Source organism: Syngnathus leptorhynchus, chromosome 17 (genome assembly GCF_054491065.1).
Source record: "Syngnathus leptorhynchus isolate UIUO chromosome 17, UIUO_Slep, whole genome shotgun sequence".
In the NCBI taxonomy this organism is placed as follows: Eukaryota; Metazoa; Chordata; class Actinopteri; order Syngnathiformes; family Syngnathidae; genus Syngnathus; species Syngnathus leptorhynchus.
In genome coordinates, this window is record NC_141211.1 from 2,037,588 (window position 1) to 2,054,916 (window position 17,329).

General features: G+C 42.3%; 1 protein-coding gene across 1 annotated transcript in view; it reads left to right on the plus strand.

The window, feature by feature from the left end:
• Positions 1-17,329, plus strand: part of LOC147042923 (rho GTPase-activating protein 26-like) — a 27,977-nt gene continuing 10,648 nt past the window's right edge. Inside the window, exons 1-10 of the mRNA XM_085936472.1 lie at positions 1-303; positions 385-648; positions 11,997-12,092; positions 13,017-13,078; positions 13,152-13,223; positions 15,591-15,692; positions 15,771-15,881; positions 15,987-16,091; positions 16,301-16,430; positions 16,677-16,777. Of these exons, the coding sequence (XP_085792598.1) occupies positions 495-648; positions 11,997-12,092; positions 13,017-13,078; positions 13,152-13,223; positions 15,591-15,692; positions 15,771-15,881; positions 15,987-16,091; positions 16,301-16,430; positions 16,677-16,777 (933 nt within the window). The 5' untranslated portion in view covers positions 1-303; positions 385-494. The remainder of the gene's footprint in view (positions 304-384; positions 649-11,996; positions 12,093-13,016; positions 13,079-13,151; positions 13,224-15,590; positions 15,693-15,770; positions 15,882-15,986; positions 16,092-16,300; positions 16,431-16,676; positions 16,778-17,329) is intronic.

A 17,329-nucleotide genomic window follows, 5' to 3' on the forward strand; every position in this document is an offset into this window, starting at 1 on the left:
GTGTGGTAGGTTGACTGCGAGCTGTAGAAGCGAAGCTTTCACGCGAGTTGTGCCCAATTTTGACGGCCGTCTTCCATCATCATCATCGCCCCCGTCGGACTGTCCGCTGCGCTCCGCTTTGGCATGACTCGCTCGACAGGAATGCAGCACCAGTTTGCATGAGCATCTGGACAATATATTGCCATATTGGATTTATTCGGATAACTTTGAACTCCCATTGGATGTTGCGCTGGTGTCGTGCTCAGAGAAGCGCTTGACTCGAAGCGTGCTTTTGCAGAAGATATTCCACGCAAGGTTATGCAGGTAAGGCTTGCCCTTCTTCTCGGGTACCATTTGTCACGTTGTTTACCAGTAATCGGATTTTTGCAACCCCTCCTTTAATAGCCGCTATAGCAGCCCACGTCAGGGATCGCTGCTGGTTCCTCCTCGGAGCGGAGCTTTCATTGTTGCCGGCTCGTCCCAGCAGCAGCTTGTGTGCAGGCAAGGGGGTGAAGATGGGATTGCCCGCCCTAGAATTCAGTGACTGCTACCTGGATAGTCCGCAATTCAGGGAAAGACTCAAGTCCCACGAACTGGAGCTGGACAAGACCAGCAAGTTTATCAAGGAGCTCATCAAGGATGGCAAGGCGCTCATCCAGGCGCTTAAAAGTAAGTTTGATGACATGATCGTTGCATGCACGCACTTCATGTCTATGGAGACAAATACACTTGATTACGCTCACAGGTCACAAAATTAGGAACACTCAAAATGATGCAATCTTCAACAAAACGAGATTGATGAAACATTTTATTCATGTTGTTATTAGTGGTCAAGGTGTAAGAATGCCAGTGCCCCAAAAAAAACGTTGTCAGCACCTCTATTTTCAATATCTTGTACTTGTACTTGGAGAACCTGGGAGTGCTGTTCTCTGTGTATCAGAAACTTGTGAGTGCTGGTATGCGCGGGAGGGAATAAAGAGGCTCTCATGCTGTCCGGATAACGGATTGAGCTACAATGAAGTTCATCTTGTAAATACGATGCTAATGACTGGTGGATTTGGAAGGGAGTCAGAAGTGTAGATTTGCATCTCAAGACACTTTGACACCTAAACCTCCACTTGTATCGATGAGCTCATTTTCCGAGCCAGGGGTACCTCACTCCGTTCAAAAAAAAAAACCTTGTTCATTGTTCATTGGTGCGATCTGGAAAATGCAAATGAATAACCATTGTGGTTATTCCGTGCCATTCTAGCAGAGTGCTGCTGCTCACCAGAAGACATTCCACGTCGCATTTCCCTCCATCGGATGTTATTTTGTTGACACGATCGTTTCCAAGTGCAGAAATCAAATGAGGCGAATTGAGGAGAACCGTGTCACTGCTGTTTTGTCTTTACTTTGGAATGCATGTCTTTGTAATTGTGTGCACATATGTTGTAAATATGGAAATGTTTGTGTGTACGCTGTGCAAGCAATGAGTTGATAGGACAACGCCTAAAGACGGCTTGAATTAATTACAATGTGACAATTCCCTCTAGTTATTCTGTATCTTTTCCACAGTTTGGAGTAACAGTGTTTTGAAATGACCCAAAGCTGAAATTTGCAAACGTACACAAGCAGGGCTTATAATGACAACCTCACAGCCTCAATTATAGTCCACAGTGTGCCTGCACACACATATTTTTGCGGCACGCGGTTGCTTCAAAACAGTCCTGCATCCGACCATTAGCGCTGTCTTGATAATGGCTTTGGGACGAGACTTTTAACATTAGCGCTTTTGTGTAAATGACTCAGCACCCAATGGGAATTATTCTTGCCCTCCTGTCATCTGCCCTGGCTACTTTACGCCTTTGTTTTTCCCCGCAGCCACCCACTGTGTTGTTGTCCAGTTATGAGGCGGCTAACAGTGTCAACCGTGCTGATAGATGAGCGCAATTGTCAATTATGGCGGATGGAAGGGAGTCAAACCTTCTTTTCAAAGCTCGTCCAGAGGAGTATGTGCCAAGGGGCAAATGGAAAAAGAAAAAAAAGAAAAAAGGACACCATGGCCTTATTATTATTATTTTCCTTTTGAGGATGGAATCTAAGTTGTAGAGGAGTTGAGAAGGTGGGCTGTCTGCCAGTGTGCTTGTGAAATCTGAATATTCTGTATTTGAAGCAAGATCTGAAGCTATTTTGCCTCCCAAAGGATGTGCATCTTTGTGTGTGTGTCATTGTGGGGGTTGGGGGTCTTCCTCAAGCTGTGAAGGAAAATAGGGCAGGACTGAGCTCTGTCCTGGTGCATAAAAGCAAGACCAGGCTCAGAATAGCAAATTCCAAGCATCAGTCATTTTGGGTGTCTCAGATTAAAACAAATGTTTTGAAAATAAAGAGAGGCAGGAAGGCATAAATAGCATTTCCATTCATATTTGCGTTACAAGCGTAGTCACGGAACAAATTGAACTTGTATCTCAAGGCATCACGAACATTTTGAGATTTGTCTTCATGTTCCCCAAAATCAATCAAGCAATCATTAAATCAATCAGCACTATAAAAAACAAGGTACCACACAACCAGTGAACTTAAAGCCCAACGTCATGCATGTAGTTTTCTCATGTTGACTTTTGAATATTTCATCATGCGGATTCAAGTAACATGGCCTGACACAACGGCATTGACTCAGCCTTTCGATACTCACGGCGACCTCGTTACCGCAGCAACCGCTTTGAAATGACTCGCTAATGTCTGAGGACACCACCACCATCTAATTGGGTGAAGAAATGTTTTCCAGAAAAGTGATATAAAGCATGCTAATTGCCATTTCATTGGTTTGGTGTCAGCATTGCACTGCTCAGTGTGAGCTAAACGTTTGTATGCTCATGAAAATATTCAGCTGCACTTTTGCTTCCTGTGGAAAAAAAAGAAGAATGCAGGTGGTTGTCGAGCCTTATTGTTAAATTGACCTTTAGCAAATTACCGCTGCATGATGGCATGTTCGCTTTCTCAGCTGTTTCAACATGAACATTTACCACAAGGAAGGTCTGGTTAACCTGCTAAAAAAATTATATGGACACGTTCGACTCGGTTCTATTTATGTTTTTTAATTTGCAATTTTTGCAAAGGTGACATTTGAGTGTTGTAAGGAAAACAAAGTTTGAAAGTTCAGCTTCAAATTGAACCTCACTATGCAAACTACTCTCCAACTATAATTATAGCGCATTTCTTGACTTGTAAAAATCTCTTAAATTGTCGTGAGAACTGGCTCACAGACTGTACCGACGTGATAGCGCCTTCAGGGGGAAGAAGAAAAAAAAAAATAGAGAGGAAACCAGGACTGATTTATTTCGTCCTCTGAACTCTGAACCTCTTAAAAGGGAATTTGCGGCTTGAGGTCTCCATTCGACTCGCAGCCTCGCGGGCGCAGATTCGAGACAAGTGTGTGATAATCAACTGGAAGCTTTCAGTCTCCAGTGGAGAAAAAAGGTGTGGCTCTCATCTTAAAAAAAAAAAAAAAAAAGGCTTTATTGCAAACTGACTGCCCAGACTTGCAAGAGTTCAAGGCAGCTGTGATGTTCCCACGTGGGAGAGACTTTCCACAGGTGGCGCTTGAATGGAACACAAATAGAAAAATGGCCTTCATATTTCCAGACGTGCATGTCGATGCACGCTAACAATCAAACAATCATTGTCCTGCTGCCACAAAACTTTGAAAGTGAATGGAGAAGAGCCACTTTCACAAGTTCGAGGCTGTCGTTGACCTCTCATCCGTGTGGGAACCCGCCAAGCTTCACAGAGTAGAAATATAGAATAACTTCAGTGTTCAGCAATGATTCCGATTTACCCGCATATTTTTACAAGATGCTTGTCCGGTTGGAAAAATCAAAGAACACAGACTTTAACCAAAGTTGTCAACATCCCTCTGAGCTTTCCATCTGCTAGGATACTTAAAAGACGTCAGGAAAGAATGCCGACTAAGCTGTTCTTTGTGTTGTGGCCTTGAAGAGACTCAAACGGCACTCCGGCTTCTCTCTCTCGCTTTCCTTACAGCTGTGGCGGCGCTTAAGATATGAATCCAATATTTGAAACGATGCACCTATTTTATTGCTAGCGAGGTCGAGCGTGACGGAGCACGTGCCCCCACGGGGTGAGCTGGAAGGCAAGCCAACCCCAAGCCACTGGCATGAAGACCCACATCATGTTAAAATAACTTCCACTAAGAATATTTAATCCTCGTTTTACCACACTGTCCCATTCTGCTTTATCACATTTAATAGGCATCCTGTCCACACGGCTGCAGGATGGGGGTGGGGCTTGGGGGCGTGGCCTTCAGGGTGCAAAGCCAGCCTGAGCTCAGCTTTAATGGGGTAATCTGCTGGGAGTGTGGGTGCTGATATAGTTGGGGGTGCAAAGCTGCATGCATGACTTGGGGCTGCTGTCTGGCTCACCAGTGAGGAGGGGGCGGGGCTCCTCATCATTTATTCCTATTCATTCACATTTATATGTAAAAGCCATCTAATCCTCCCTCATATGTTGTTTACGGGTTTATACAGATGCTTTTGAGGCATGAAATGGTGATGTCAGATTTGGTCCGACTGGGCAGTATGCTCAGCAGACCATCACATTTTAGCTCATTTCTGCATGATTGTGATTATTTGAAGTAATTCATTGGACCATTTTTTTTAAGCAACCCAACAACAACAAGGTAACATGGCAACACTTGCATACCACTCAGTTCAGGGATGATTGAAATACTTTTACGATAGTAAAATGATTGTTTCAATATTAGAGATCCGACACATTTATCCACTTCGGTATTCACACCTATGGGTGAGGAGCCAGCACCCAATCACTGGGCACATATATACCATTTGAGTCATTCACCAGCAAATAATCACCTTAAAAAAAACAATACAACAATTCTGTGGGCCCGTTTTGCTTTGACTTTCCGTTCGGAGCCACAGCAGGTGTCAGAGACAGCTTGCTCTCATGCATGCGTGAGTGTTCACACGAGCGTGAACACACACATCGGCTTTGGTTGTCACCTCGTGTGCCGACCGACGCAAGTCAGCACGCGAGGAGGTGTCAAGTAGAAGAGTCTTAATTTGCTAATGTTCGGAACTGTTGACATAATAAGTCAGCAAATGATTACGCGGGTGATAACATACAAGTCCTTTTAAGTGAGCTTCAAAACATGCAGCGTGAAACGTCATTCTTTGAACTTTTGTGCCCCACATTGCATTTGAAGCAAGATTTCTGGGAAGACTGCGGATACCTCTGGCAAATGCTCAGCAGCTACAAATAATATGCACGATATAAGAGTCCAAATATTAGAAACAGCTTTCTTGACTACACTGAACTTGTACTTTTTAATACAGTGCGCCAAAGAACTAATTTGAGACAATTAAGTGTCTACCAGGCCTTGAAATGTTTATTTCCACGACATTGTTTCAAGCATGTTCCCATTCTGTCTTAATGTCGGGAGCATGGACGTCCGGATGTGGGATTTACTTCCTCATCCTGTTCTAGTTTTAGGACTTCCCGTTTCATACTTCCCAAGGACTAAAAAAGTGATCTGTGGGTGTAGTTCATACTGTATTCATGTTCTGTATATACATACACAAGGTCTAGTATATGGAGTTTTGCCAGTCGTCATGGAAACGTCACGGTTGTCCAAAGGAGCATCATTTGCTTTGCTAAGCAAATTCTTTTTTTTTTTTCCCTCATCTACAGCGTTCATCACTTCACGTGTCGTCTTGAGCTATTTCAAGACAAACGAGAACAGGATGTCACATTCCTTTCTACCGCAGCAGTTTGGTCGGCCAAGCTGCAAAAATTTATCGTTTTGTCTTCCAAGGTGTCTACAGGAGTCAAAGGGAGGGGCGATAGGCAATAAAATAAGGTCAGGAATGATTCAGGCCAAGACTGGCGGAGCCTGCTGTTGAACTGGTTACTGTTTTTCAGTCAGAGTTGGCATTCGGGCTTACCCGCCCACTGGCAGGGTGTTGTGTTCACTTCAAGTTCGGTGAGAGGAATTGTCACGCTGGAGATACTGGCGTAATCCGTCAAACAAGTTTGAACTCGGCACATGACATTCAAACGAAAAGCACTTTAAAAGTACTTTCGTACATTTGCCAGGTGCGCGTCTGAACATTTCTCTTTAGAAATGTGCGAAGCAGGCATAATGGCAGATGTTACAAATTTTTGTGAGTATTTTATTCCAGAACAGTGGGAACTCGGATGCTGAACAAAAAAAAGCAGATTGTGGTTTTGTTCACATATTGTAGAGAAAATGTACAAGTAACTGTACAGAGAATATTCTAATCAACACGATTAACAATAAATACAAAGACAAGTTAACCACTGTAGAAAACAAAATGAATGCAAAATCAAGGAAAGTATTTTGCGTTTTCCTGAAATAACGTTTCTAGTTCCTTTGATATTCTTGTTATTGTTGTTTTGCTGTTTTGCTAACATGAGCTTGGCTCGCATTGAATCTGGTCAGCAATGTTGCCACCAGTCGTTTGAGGCATTCTGCTATATTTTTTGTGCGTGCTGTCTGGGACAGAGTTCAGGCTTATGTTGGGCGACGGCGAGGAAGTGGACGAAGGCTATTTTGGAAACTGGCTCTAATCTGGTTATTGTGGTTTCCATCCTCTCGCTGACTTCTCTCGCTGTCACTACTAGGCTCAAACTGGCCTGATTTGTAACATGCAAAAGCATAAGGCTTATGCTAATGCAAAATTGTATCCATATGTCATATAGTATGCAGTACCCATTTAGAAAAACACAATATTAAATACACTAATCCCTCATGATTTATTTTCTTTATAGTCATACAAATTGAAATGGAGCCATCTTTTTTTTTTCCTGGGGATCCTGACTTCTCCAACCCAAAAATCTGGGTGATTTCCTCTAAATTACAAGGTTGTTGGATTGTAGGCCAAGTGAGCTCATCACGCATTCCTGCTGTGGATTTTTCCAGAGGTCCGAGGGGCGATTTCACCCCACAGGCGCTCTTTCTAAAAGAGATGGGGGGGGGGGTGAAAAAGGAAAACCCGTCCCTTGTTGTCTGTGTTGGCTGTGTCAGCAGCAGGCGTGGCAGAAATTTCCAAAATGAGGGCGGGACACTGAGGTCAAAGGGGGCTACAGAATAAATGAGGGGAGGGGAGAGCACTGATTAGTGTTGCAAACTCATAGCTGCCAATGAGAAATCAAAATTAAGGGGGAACGTAACATCAAAACAAAGACAGAATAAATATGAGATACTGTAAGGCGAAAAAAAAAAAAAAAAAGAGTCCGAGAAACTTCCTTCTTGTGGTGTCTTGGGCTCTTTGTGTCCGTTGCTAGGATACCAAAGTTATTTGGCCTGGGACAAGAGGAGGGAAAATATAAAAGGCTGGCAGATGTACAGAGTTTTTCTTCTTTTTACTCCCATTGTAGCTCATCTCTGTACGTTCAACTCAATGAAATCGTTTATAGTGTGTCAAATTGGGTGAATAAAAAGACCATTTGTTACTTATGGCTAATTTAACATCAATCAATTACAATGGGATTTCCAAAATGTTAACACTGTCCCGATTTTGCAATTTGAAAACTGAAGACGGTTTGCGCTTGGAACCTATTCATTCCACTTCCATGACTTTGTGTCTTGGAAGAGTTTGTACAACCTTTAAGTTTCACTCAAACATCCAATGGCGCTTGACTTCAACACGGCCCACATTTCTCCACTGGAGAAAGCGTCAAACCTTCACTGGGAGCAAGAGCCATAAATCCACACGTGACATTTGTGGTGCCTCTCAGATTTGTTTCTGTGCTCAGCTCTTTGCCATCTCTCCCTTTCTCTTGTTTCTTCCCGTTTCTCAAACAATTGCTGCCTATTGCTCCCTATTCACCATGGCTTTCACAGTTCATTCTATCCGAGGACTTTATGGGCGACCATTGTCCCCCCCCCCCTCGGCTTTATATGTTCATTGTTCTGTCAGTGTGTGTTGGGCCCTTAGCACTATTCAATCACTTTGCAACAAAATGCCAGGAGTGAATAAAAACATCATAAAAAAAAAAAACTAAATTTCCTAAGATTCGGTTTTTAACTTGGCAGATATTTTTTCCCAAACTTTCTTTAAAGTGATGGCACATCAACCAATGGTGTTCCTTCATCGAATCGTCCCCCTTCCCACTCGGACCGGTGGAAATGTGATGAAAGCCATCTGGCCAGACCGACAAAGGGATGCTTTCCAGCGTGTGTACGCTAAATTTGCTTTGTCAACCGGCATGCTGTGTCATGCCTTGGCCTCTGTTTTCATTTTAAGTGAATCCAAATGCGGGCTATTTTTGGGATCCTCTTCGATGGTCCTTTTCTCTTTGTCTGTTTCACTCTAAACTCCACTAGCAAACACACTTTACAAACATTTATTTTCTTGATGTTTTCAAATTTCCCTTCACGTTTCTTTTTTTTTTAAATTTATTTCCAGGCTCTTAATCATGACCGTTGATCCCAAGTATAAAAACTGCATGACATCATTTTTGTTCAATAATTCTAAAAATACTCCATAATGATGAAATGTGAAAACAATAAAACACTTCAAATAAACATAATATCTCCTTTCACCTTTGTGCTCCCTTATCATAACATAGAATGTATAACCCCGATGGTTTTCGTCGTCATCTTCTAAGAATGTCGTTCCGATATAAGCCAAACTTCCAGATGTTGGCGTCAACAACATTATAGCCTGGATGTTCTTTTGAGGGTTCTGCTGACAAATGACATCTCAGCTGTTTTGCTGTGTCTCATCCCGATGACACGTTTACTGCCCTTGGAAGGTGATGAAGTACAAAAAGAGCTACTTTTTCTTTTTCTCGCTCCTCATTTCTCTCGCTTCTAAAGGGACTTCATGTTGATAGGTTGATGGGATAGAGTTTCTCTCTTGACACAGCAATTCATTGAAGTGGATTTTCTTGTTTGGACATTGCCTTCCATCAAGTTGAGCACATGTGTAGGCACTTGCCTTTCTAGCTGTCATACATCACCAATGGAAAAGACATCATGCTTTCATGTGCACTTTTAACCTTTGAATATTCACCCATCGTGATATTTGAAAAGAAATAAAATATTCCTGAGCGATTCTGCTGTTTTAGCAGCTGTGTTTGTGGATCACATGGCAACCAGACAATGTTATTTTTCCCTAACACGATCTGCATTGGCGTGACAGAAATGACCCTTTAAAGCCAGACTGAGCCGGATAAAAATGGACAGTTTGTTATCTTGAGTTTTTGACCAAAATGTTTGTGAACCAAGGTAGAGTTTTCCTTTGAAATACATGGGAATGCAATTTAACCGTTCCAGCCTCCCTGATTTTTGTCAGTGGGTGGGTTAAAAAAACAAATCAGAGTAAAATCTTAATTCGATTATTTGTCCTGAATAGTTCAGTCCTGATTTTAATGTCTGATCAAAAATAATAACAATAAGCGTTTGCCTGGCAAGTTCAGACACTGGTGTCCATATTCCAAGCTGATGTCCCACCCAAATGAGTTTGAACCTGTTATTCAAAGGTCAGATGGACACATGTTGTCGCTTGAAACCATCACGTCATCCGCGGATGCTTTCCGTCCGTTGTTTCCTGTTTGTCATGAATCTTGCTGAAAGGTTGGGAGGAAGAAGCCATCAAATTATAGACGCAATGGGCATTTTCACTTGTTTCACAGGAAATATACAAGGTTCTGTGACGTACATTTGAGCCTTTCTAAAGTCAAACGCGGGTCCGGTCACAAACACTTAGCTCCAAATTAAGAGTTCAAAGGGGAAACTTTTTGCCTACTGAACTGAAACCTCACTGATTCCCCGTTTTATGTTCTTCTTAGTTGCCGGGTGTATGAGTGTGGGTCTGTATCCATTCATTCCCATTCTTGTGGGACAAAGATGCAGCAGAGTTCCAGCCACAGCTTGACATCCTGTTGATATCACACAAGGCCATTCTTTTGACTTTTGTGTGTGTGTGTGTGTGTGTGTGCGTGTGTGTGTGTGTGTGTGTGTGTGTGTGTGTGTTAATGCACATTGTACAGTACAGTTGTACTTTCACAGTTCCTTTTTGTGCCGTGTATAGAGCTCTCTGTGTGGGCTCATTCCAGCCACTCAAATATCCTTCACATGTCTTTTTTTTTTTTGACAAATGGGATTAGAGTTGTGAATATTTGTAGTTATAATCTGACATGAGAAATCTTCAAGTGGAACATCATGTGTGGCTCTGGAAGTCTGGTGGTGACCTTTTCTTGTCACCATCAGCCATAAAATTAATCGAGAAATAAAACCATAGAGCCCTGCTCTTTTGTTGTTGTTGTTGTTGTGTCTCAGTATTACGATAATTATGAATACGATGTCAGACTAGACTTTAGAGTGGCGTCAGACTTGACATTAGGCGACTACTGACTGTGTGTAGTGATGCAATCTTAAACGATAATATAATTTGTTTATATTGTGTCAAGCAGAATCACAGCCAACATTCTGGTTTTCATTTTGGAATATTATAAGAATAAAAAAAAATCTTTGGCCTTTTATCATGAGGGCTATGACAGATGAGCTTTATTTACATTTACATGCACCAGTAATTGATACGGCGGCATCAGCTAAAACAACAAGTGCACACAATTTTTCCAGCGTCGTCAAGTGATGCAATCCAGGCCGCAGAGCACAACAAAGTCATAAATCACAGCTGAGCCTTGAGTGGTAACAAACGGAGATGATATTTTGGAATATCGTACGATAACACTGTGACACAGAAGCAGAAAGTTTCAGAATTGACTTATTTGTACAAAAAATAATGCTATGTTTTTATTGGCACTGTGAAATCGCTTTGGATTCAATAATATCATGAGTTGTGTTATTTTGGCAAGCTTATTTAGCATCACAAGCTGTTATCTGAGAATATTTTTTAAATGGCTACTGCGTGGCTAAAGAAGAAGGGGGGGGGGGGCACGCTCTGCTCTCATGGAGCTGAGAGGAGCTGTCACTGACAGGAAGCAGAAGATGAAGCAGTTTGAGATACGGGCCAAAAATAAGAAAGCCGGCAGTAAGCTGGGGGAGTGGAGAAAGAAGATGTATTGTGTGTTTGGACGTGCATTACATCAGAGGAGCCAGATATGCATGAGACCACCCAAAAGGTTTTTACCTGAAATATGCTGTACTCCATATTCTCATTAGTTTATAACGTTAAGGCCGTCGCAAGTTTATATTGTGCAGTATAGCAAAAAGCTGTTTGGCATGCTGCAAAAAAAATATGTGGATTTTTGACAATAACAGCAGCTGGTGATAAATTTAGCTTTCCTGAAAACCAACAGTCATTTTCCATGAATTATTAACAAGTGAGATTTTTTTTTTTTTTTTTTTCCGTCATTAGGTAACCCAACACCGGCATTGTCAGCTGTGCATCCACCGGCCGGATGAATCACTTAGTTAATAACACATGGATGACTTAGCCACATTTGCTTTCAAGCAGGCTGTGTTATACAGTTTCAATATGACATCAAAAGTTGTTTTTTTTAAAAAAAAGGAATGTTTGTTTTTATAGCGGGGGATCAAATGTCATTGTGACACACAAAAGCATCCTGGCTCGCACGCATTTTTATAATTTATGTTGCTTGTTGTCAGGCAGGAAGGTGACCCCGTCCTGACTTTCATGGAGGGGAAACTCAAGTCAAAATGTTGCCCAAAACCCCTTGAATGGATTTTTTTTGCACTTACCCTGAGTGTTCCTGATGGATGACTCCCAGGGTGATCTGCCCCTTTGTTTTGACTTTGACTGATGAAGGCCATTAAATATCACCCATATTTTATCCTAGCCTTTAAAGAAAAATCACAAGTACCACTTTTTTATATATAGTGCTTGGCTGCATCATCAGGAATTTGAAATCAAATATAGCTTGTTTTTCTTACCTCCTCCAAGGAGGTATTCATCACCGTTGTTAGCGAGACTTAACCTATTTTAGTACAGAGCTTGCCCACACGATCACACTAACTGATCCTAACTGCTTCTTCTCTTTCACGTCAGGTTTGTCTACGGCCAAGAGGAAATTCGCCGACTCTCTCAACGACTTTAAATTCCAGTGCATCGGGGACGCCGAGACGGATGATGAGATATGCATAGGTGAGCTCGCTGATCCCAATAAAGTGGACGACTTCATTCTGTTTCCCAAAGAGGCACTGTTGTGGTCAGTCCATGAAGAAACCTGTTTGCCATGTGACTTATAGCAAACGTACGCTTGAAGCATCCGGAGAAACGTGCTGAGTCGGACCCAACCCTGACATGAAAGTCAATGCTATTGTTTTGTATTGAGAATTGCATCATCATTCATTCCATGAACCCACCAAGGCCTCTTTTAATGTCTGTGGAAACATGTAAGCAACGGTCACCACACCCTTTGTGTGTGTGTGTGTGTGTGTGTGTGTGTGTGTGTGTGTGTGTGTGTGTGTGTGTGTGTGTGTGTGTGTGTGTGTGTGTGTGTGTGTGTGTGTGCGCGCACAAGCCACCCACTGCTGTTGTTTGAGCATCTCCAGCTATCTTGCCTGAACAGCTTGCAGGGCTGCATCGTTTTTAAGCATATCATCACATCATGTTCTGTACAGTGAGTGAATTTAAGTCAGCCCTGTTCAATTAGGTCAAGTTCAACTTCATTTCACTCAAGAGAAGCTCCAAAAAGGGGAAACAGATGGGGGTGGGGGGAGAAAGAAGTTCTTCCAAGTTGCAACCCACATCAAAAACCCGTTGAAAAATATGCAGTGCCAACCACCCTTCCAATTTCTGACTATTATTTGGTGGATTGATTGAGTGACTAAGCTAAGCAGAACTAGAAAAGTGTTTTATTAAAAGTAGGATTCATTTTCATGCATTCCAAAGCTCTGATGCGTCCATCTTGGATGAAACTTGAAAGACAAATGTGCTAAGAAAACTGTTGAGGTTTTCTGCTGCCTCGTGGCTTTTCATAGAATCCGTTCAAGGTCCGAGGAGAGAAATGGAACATCCCTGCTAACACCGGCATGCTCACTGATTTTATACCATTTTTCTCCCTAGCCAAGTCACTTCAGGAATTTGCAGCTGTTCTCCAAAACCTGGAGGATGAGCGGACACGCATGGTAAGTTGTCTGCTCTACACTGTATCAATAAAAAGTGCATTCATATCAATACAGATGATATGTGTACCCTCAGATTGAAAACGCCAATGATGTGCTCATTATGCCTCTGGAGAGGTTCAGGAAAGAGCAGATCAGTGCAGCTAAGGTAAGTCTGCAAGGTCTTTGTCACCAACAACTTGGACTACAGTACATCAGCATCCGTCACGTTCATCCATGAATCAATAAAGAGCCTTTTAGCTGCCCTAACATCCGCTTTGTTATGTAATAATAGCAGTAGCTCATTTTCAGAGGCTTCAAAAAGTTATTTGGGTAAGTGTACGCATGGAAAATGTAGGAACTTTATTTTACAGCTCTTTTGTTCGATTGTGGAGGTACGTCTAATGTTTTGGTCATGTGATCCTCCAGCTGTCCAAGCATTCATTTATTACCTCGCTTAAATTACACGCAATTCCAACATTCCTGGTTTTTATCACGCTTGTAAAACACATCTAGAACACAAATAAGCTGGCCTTCTTCTCTCTCCGCGCCTGTGGTCCAAATCAAAGCATCACAACATGACCCGCTTAGGTGCTTAAATAGTGCTGACGTAATAACTCGTAATAGTACCACTAACAGGGACTTGGGTGTGTGTGTGTGTGTTTTTTTCAACACACTGGACTGCCTTGCGGCATCTTGTCACAGTGAATTCACATCACGGTGTCCCGCCTTTGGCAAATATTGGACGTGATTTATTCGGACAATTAGCTGTTCTGTATTGTCGGACAAACAGTCGTGCAAAAACATTCAAGTGCATAGGAGTTTCACTTCTGAGTGAATCAGAGGATAAAGAATATGTTCATTGTCTGTCTACATGTTCTGCTGCATTGATGCTAGTTTTGTTCGCCATTCTATGGTGTTTTGCATTGTACACAACGACACAGCTTTAAAGTGATATACTAAAGGTATTACTGTATTCGTACTCTCTGATGCCCCCCCCCCCTCCCATACACGCACTCACACTTGTATGTTCATTAGCCATGTGACCCAGAAAAGTCACCACAGGGGTTCCTCATTTATAGCTGAACACATCTCCCCCTCCTTTGGCAGCAGGTCATAGCTTGATTGCATGGCGGGCAGATTAAACTGTGATTGCACCTAATCTTGGCGGTGAGTCCATGGTGAGTGCTAATCCTAGTTTAGCCTTGAAAAGAGTGACATCTTTGCCTGGCACACACCCACCTCTCACCTTGCCTTAAGGTCTCACCCACTTGGTAAAGCTTCAACACATGGATTGATAAAGTCAATATTCTTAAATACTATACATACTGGGCTGTTTGGCGTACCTGCTGTATTTAGACTTTGGTCAGGATTATTTCATGCTGGATTATCGGTGAGGCAAAGTTCCAAGCAGTCTGCTGTTATGATTGATGTCCACTGGGTTTGTAGATATGATGAAAAGTTGAGTCGCGTTCAACATTCCTATTTTTCCACACCCGCCCTTGATTTTGTCAGCCATGTGTACTTGACAGCGCTTGAATATTTCTTCATTCTGGGGACATATACTGCTCTCTGCTGGTTGATTTAGAAAGCACTGATTGAAACTTTATTTTTAGCCAATAATTTAGGCCTGTCTTAATTTTGACACAAAGTACCACTCAAAAAGATTTGACAGGTATCAATGTAATGAGCAATATTAGAATTCACCTCACCTGTACATATTGATCTCTGTGTTATGATGCTGATTTGAATTCTTTTTAAGTGTACCACTAGAGAGAGCCATTGTACTACACTTTTGCTTTACATAGTTCGAAGTAGCCATTGATGTTTAAGGGTAGCATTCCTAATCTGTGATGCATCACCCAGCTGTTGACTAATCCTAATTTTTCCCATTTATACTGCACATATATTAAATGTTTTGGAATTGACACAAAATCGTAAAAGATCATTTGTTTGGGTGTGTCAGCAAATGAAATGTAATGTAATGAATTGTGGCATTAAGTAGCAGCGCGTTGGAATAGTGATTCAACCTCCGGCCTCACTGTTGAGGATCCTCGGGTTAGAATCCGCACTCCAAAAACATGCATGTCAGGTTTAAAGATTCATCCCCAAGTTTGAATGGATCTCAGCTGCAATTGGCTTCGATGACCCAGGCTACCGTAACCCTGAACAGGATGAGAGCTATTATAAAAAAAGGATGGCCGATTTCCTTCTGATAAGAAATATTTCAATTCTTAACAGACAACAGCACATGGTTGGAATGCGGTTCAGTGTCTTTGTCTGAGCTTTATCATCCATCTGTCGTTTAATGACAGACGGGTTCATGAAACAGCCTATTATTGAACAGACAGCTGTGTTCCCTCGAGGAGCACAACTCGAGAAAATCACATCACCAAAATGTCTGCTTTGACTCGCCTTGTCAATGACATGAAGCACGCGAGCACATTCATATTCATAATAATTATGCTCATTTTGAAAATCAAAGATTCAAGAGGCTTGAGGGTCATCCAAAAAAGTTGTCGTTGTTTTTCCACAGGAAGCCAAGAAAAAGTACGACAAAGAGACAGAGAAGTATTGTGCAGTACTAGAAAAGCATCTGAGTCTTTCTGCAAAGAAAAAAGAGTCACATCTGCATGAAGTAAGTCTTTTTTGTCCTTTTTGTTTTGAACTTTCTATCACACGTCACATCATGCAACTGTCTTTTTTTTCTGGGCAGGCCGACAACCAGGTGGATACCGTGCGGCAGCATTTTTACGAAGTTTCTTTAGAGTATGTCTTCAAAGTGCAAGAGGTCCAAGAGAGAAAGATGTTTGACTTTGTGGAGCCTGTAAGTCCACACTTGGAATTTTTTCATGTCCGTGTCAAATCCAAGCGTCAGTGGACACTTCATTAGGTACACTCCGTCATGTGTCAACTCTATTTGCTCCTTCAGCTGTTGGCCTTCCTCCAAGGCCTCTTCACCTACTATCACCATGGTTATGAGCTGGCAAAGGACTTCAATCACTTCAAGACGGACCTCACAATCAGCATACAGAATGTAAGTTCACCTGTGTCTGCAGACAAAAATGGTGTGTGTGTGTGTGGGGGGGCTTTGCTCTTGCAGGCCCCCCTCTAGCGCTGCCAAAGGCATATTGTTTTTGTTTTTTCTCCCTGTTTATTTATTTTTTAAATCAATGGCCTTGTTGGAATAACTTTACACATGTGCTCGAAGTGCTCAGAGTTGTTCTCCCTCTTTTTTGTTCACAGACGCGGAACCGTTTCGAGAGCACAAGGTCCGAGGTGGAGAGTCTGATGAGGAAGATGAAGGAGAATCCGCATGAGCATAAGAGCATCAGTCAGCATACCATGGAGGGATATCTCTATGTGCAGGAGAAGCGTATGTACATGCACACACACACACACACACACACACACACACACACACACACACACACACACACACACACACACACACACACACACACACACACACACTGGTTGCTGCTGTCAAACTGGATCAGTTTGAGAAATGATAGCAGACTGTAACGGAAATCATACAAAGTGAATGAACTAGCATGTTTTGCTTTCCACAAGCCATTGTTGAATGAATGACTTCATGGATGTTCTTTTATTCCTCCCACAGGCTCCTTTGTGTCCTCCTGGGTGAAGTACTACTGCACGTACCACAGGGAGCCAAAGCGGGTCACCATGGTCCTGTTTGACCCCAAATCGGGGGGCAAAACTGTGAGTAGCGCACATTTTTGGTCATTGCACAGTGCCACTGCGGCGATGACAAGTTCTGACTCATCCAGTGTGGTGTTTTGGTTGCGTACACTCATACCTGTAGAGACCCATTTAGAAAGAAATCAAATCTTCACATAACTACAGAAATACTGCGTGTGCAGCATGACTCCTAAATGTGGTTTTAAGCCACAGCTGATACAAGTTCAGGCTTGACTTCTGGGGAAATAGCTTCTCATTTTGTACAAGTGGTACTGAAAGCAAGTGAAAGCCGAGCCTGTTTAAGACGGACGGGGGAGTAGTCCAGGTCACTGTGGAAAAGTATTTTTGAAAAAATGTTTTGTCACCATGAAAATGTATTTATATTGAATTAAAATCTGCCTGTATTTCATTGGCTGTTCTAAATAGAGCAAAAGTGATATAACACAGGAAACATAAAGGGGTGAGGGAATTTCCACACACGGACACACCCACCTCACATTTGGATGACCCGTGTTGGTCTTGTTTTTTGTTTTTTTTTGTGAGTGGTTAACTTTAGACTGATGTGCATAAAAT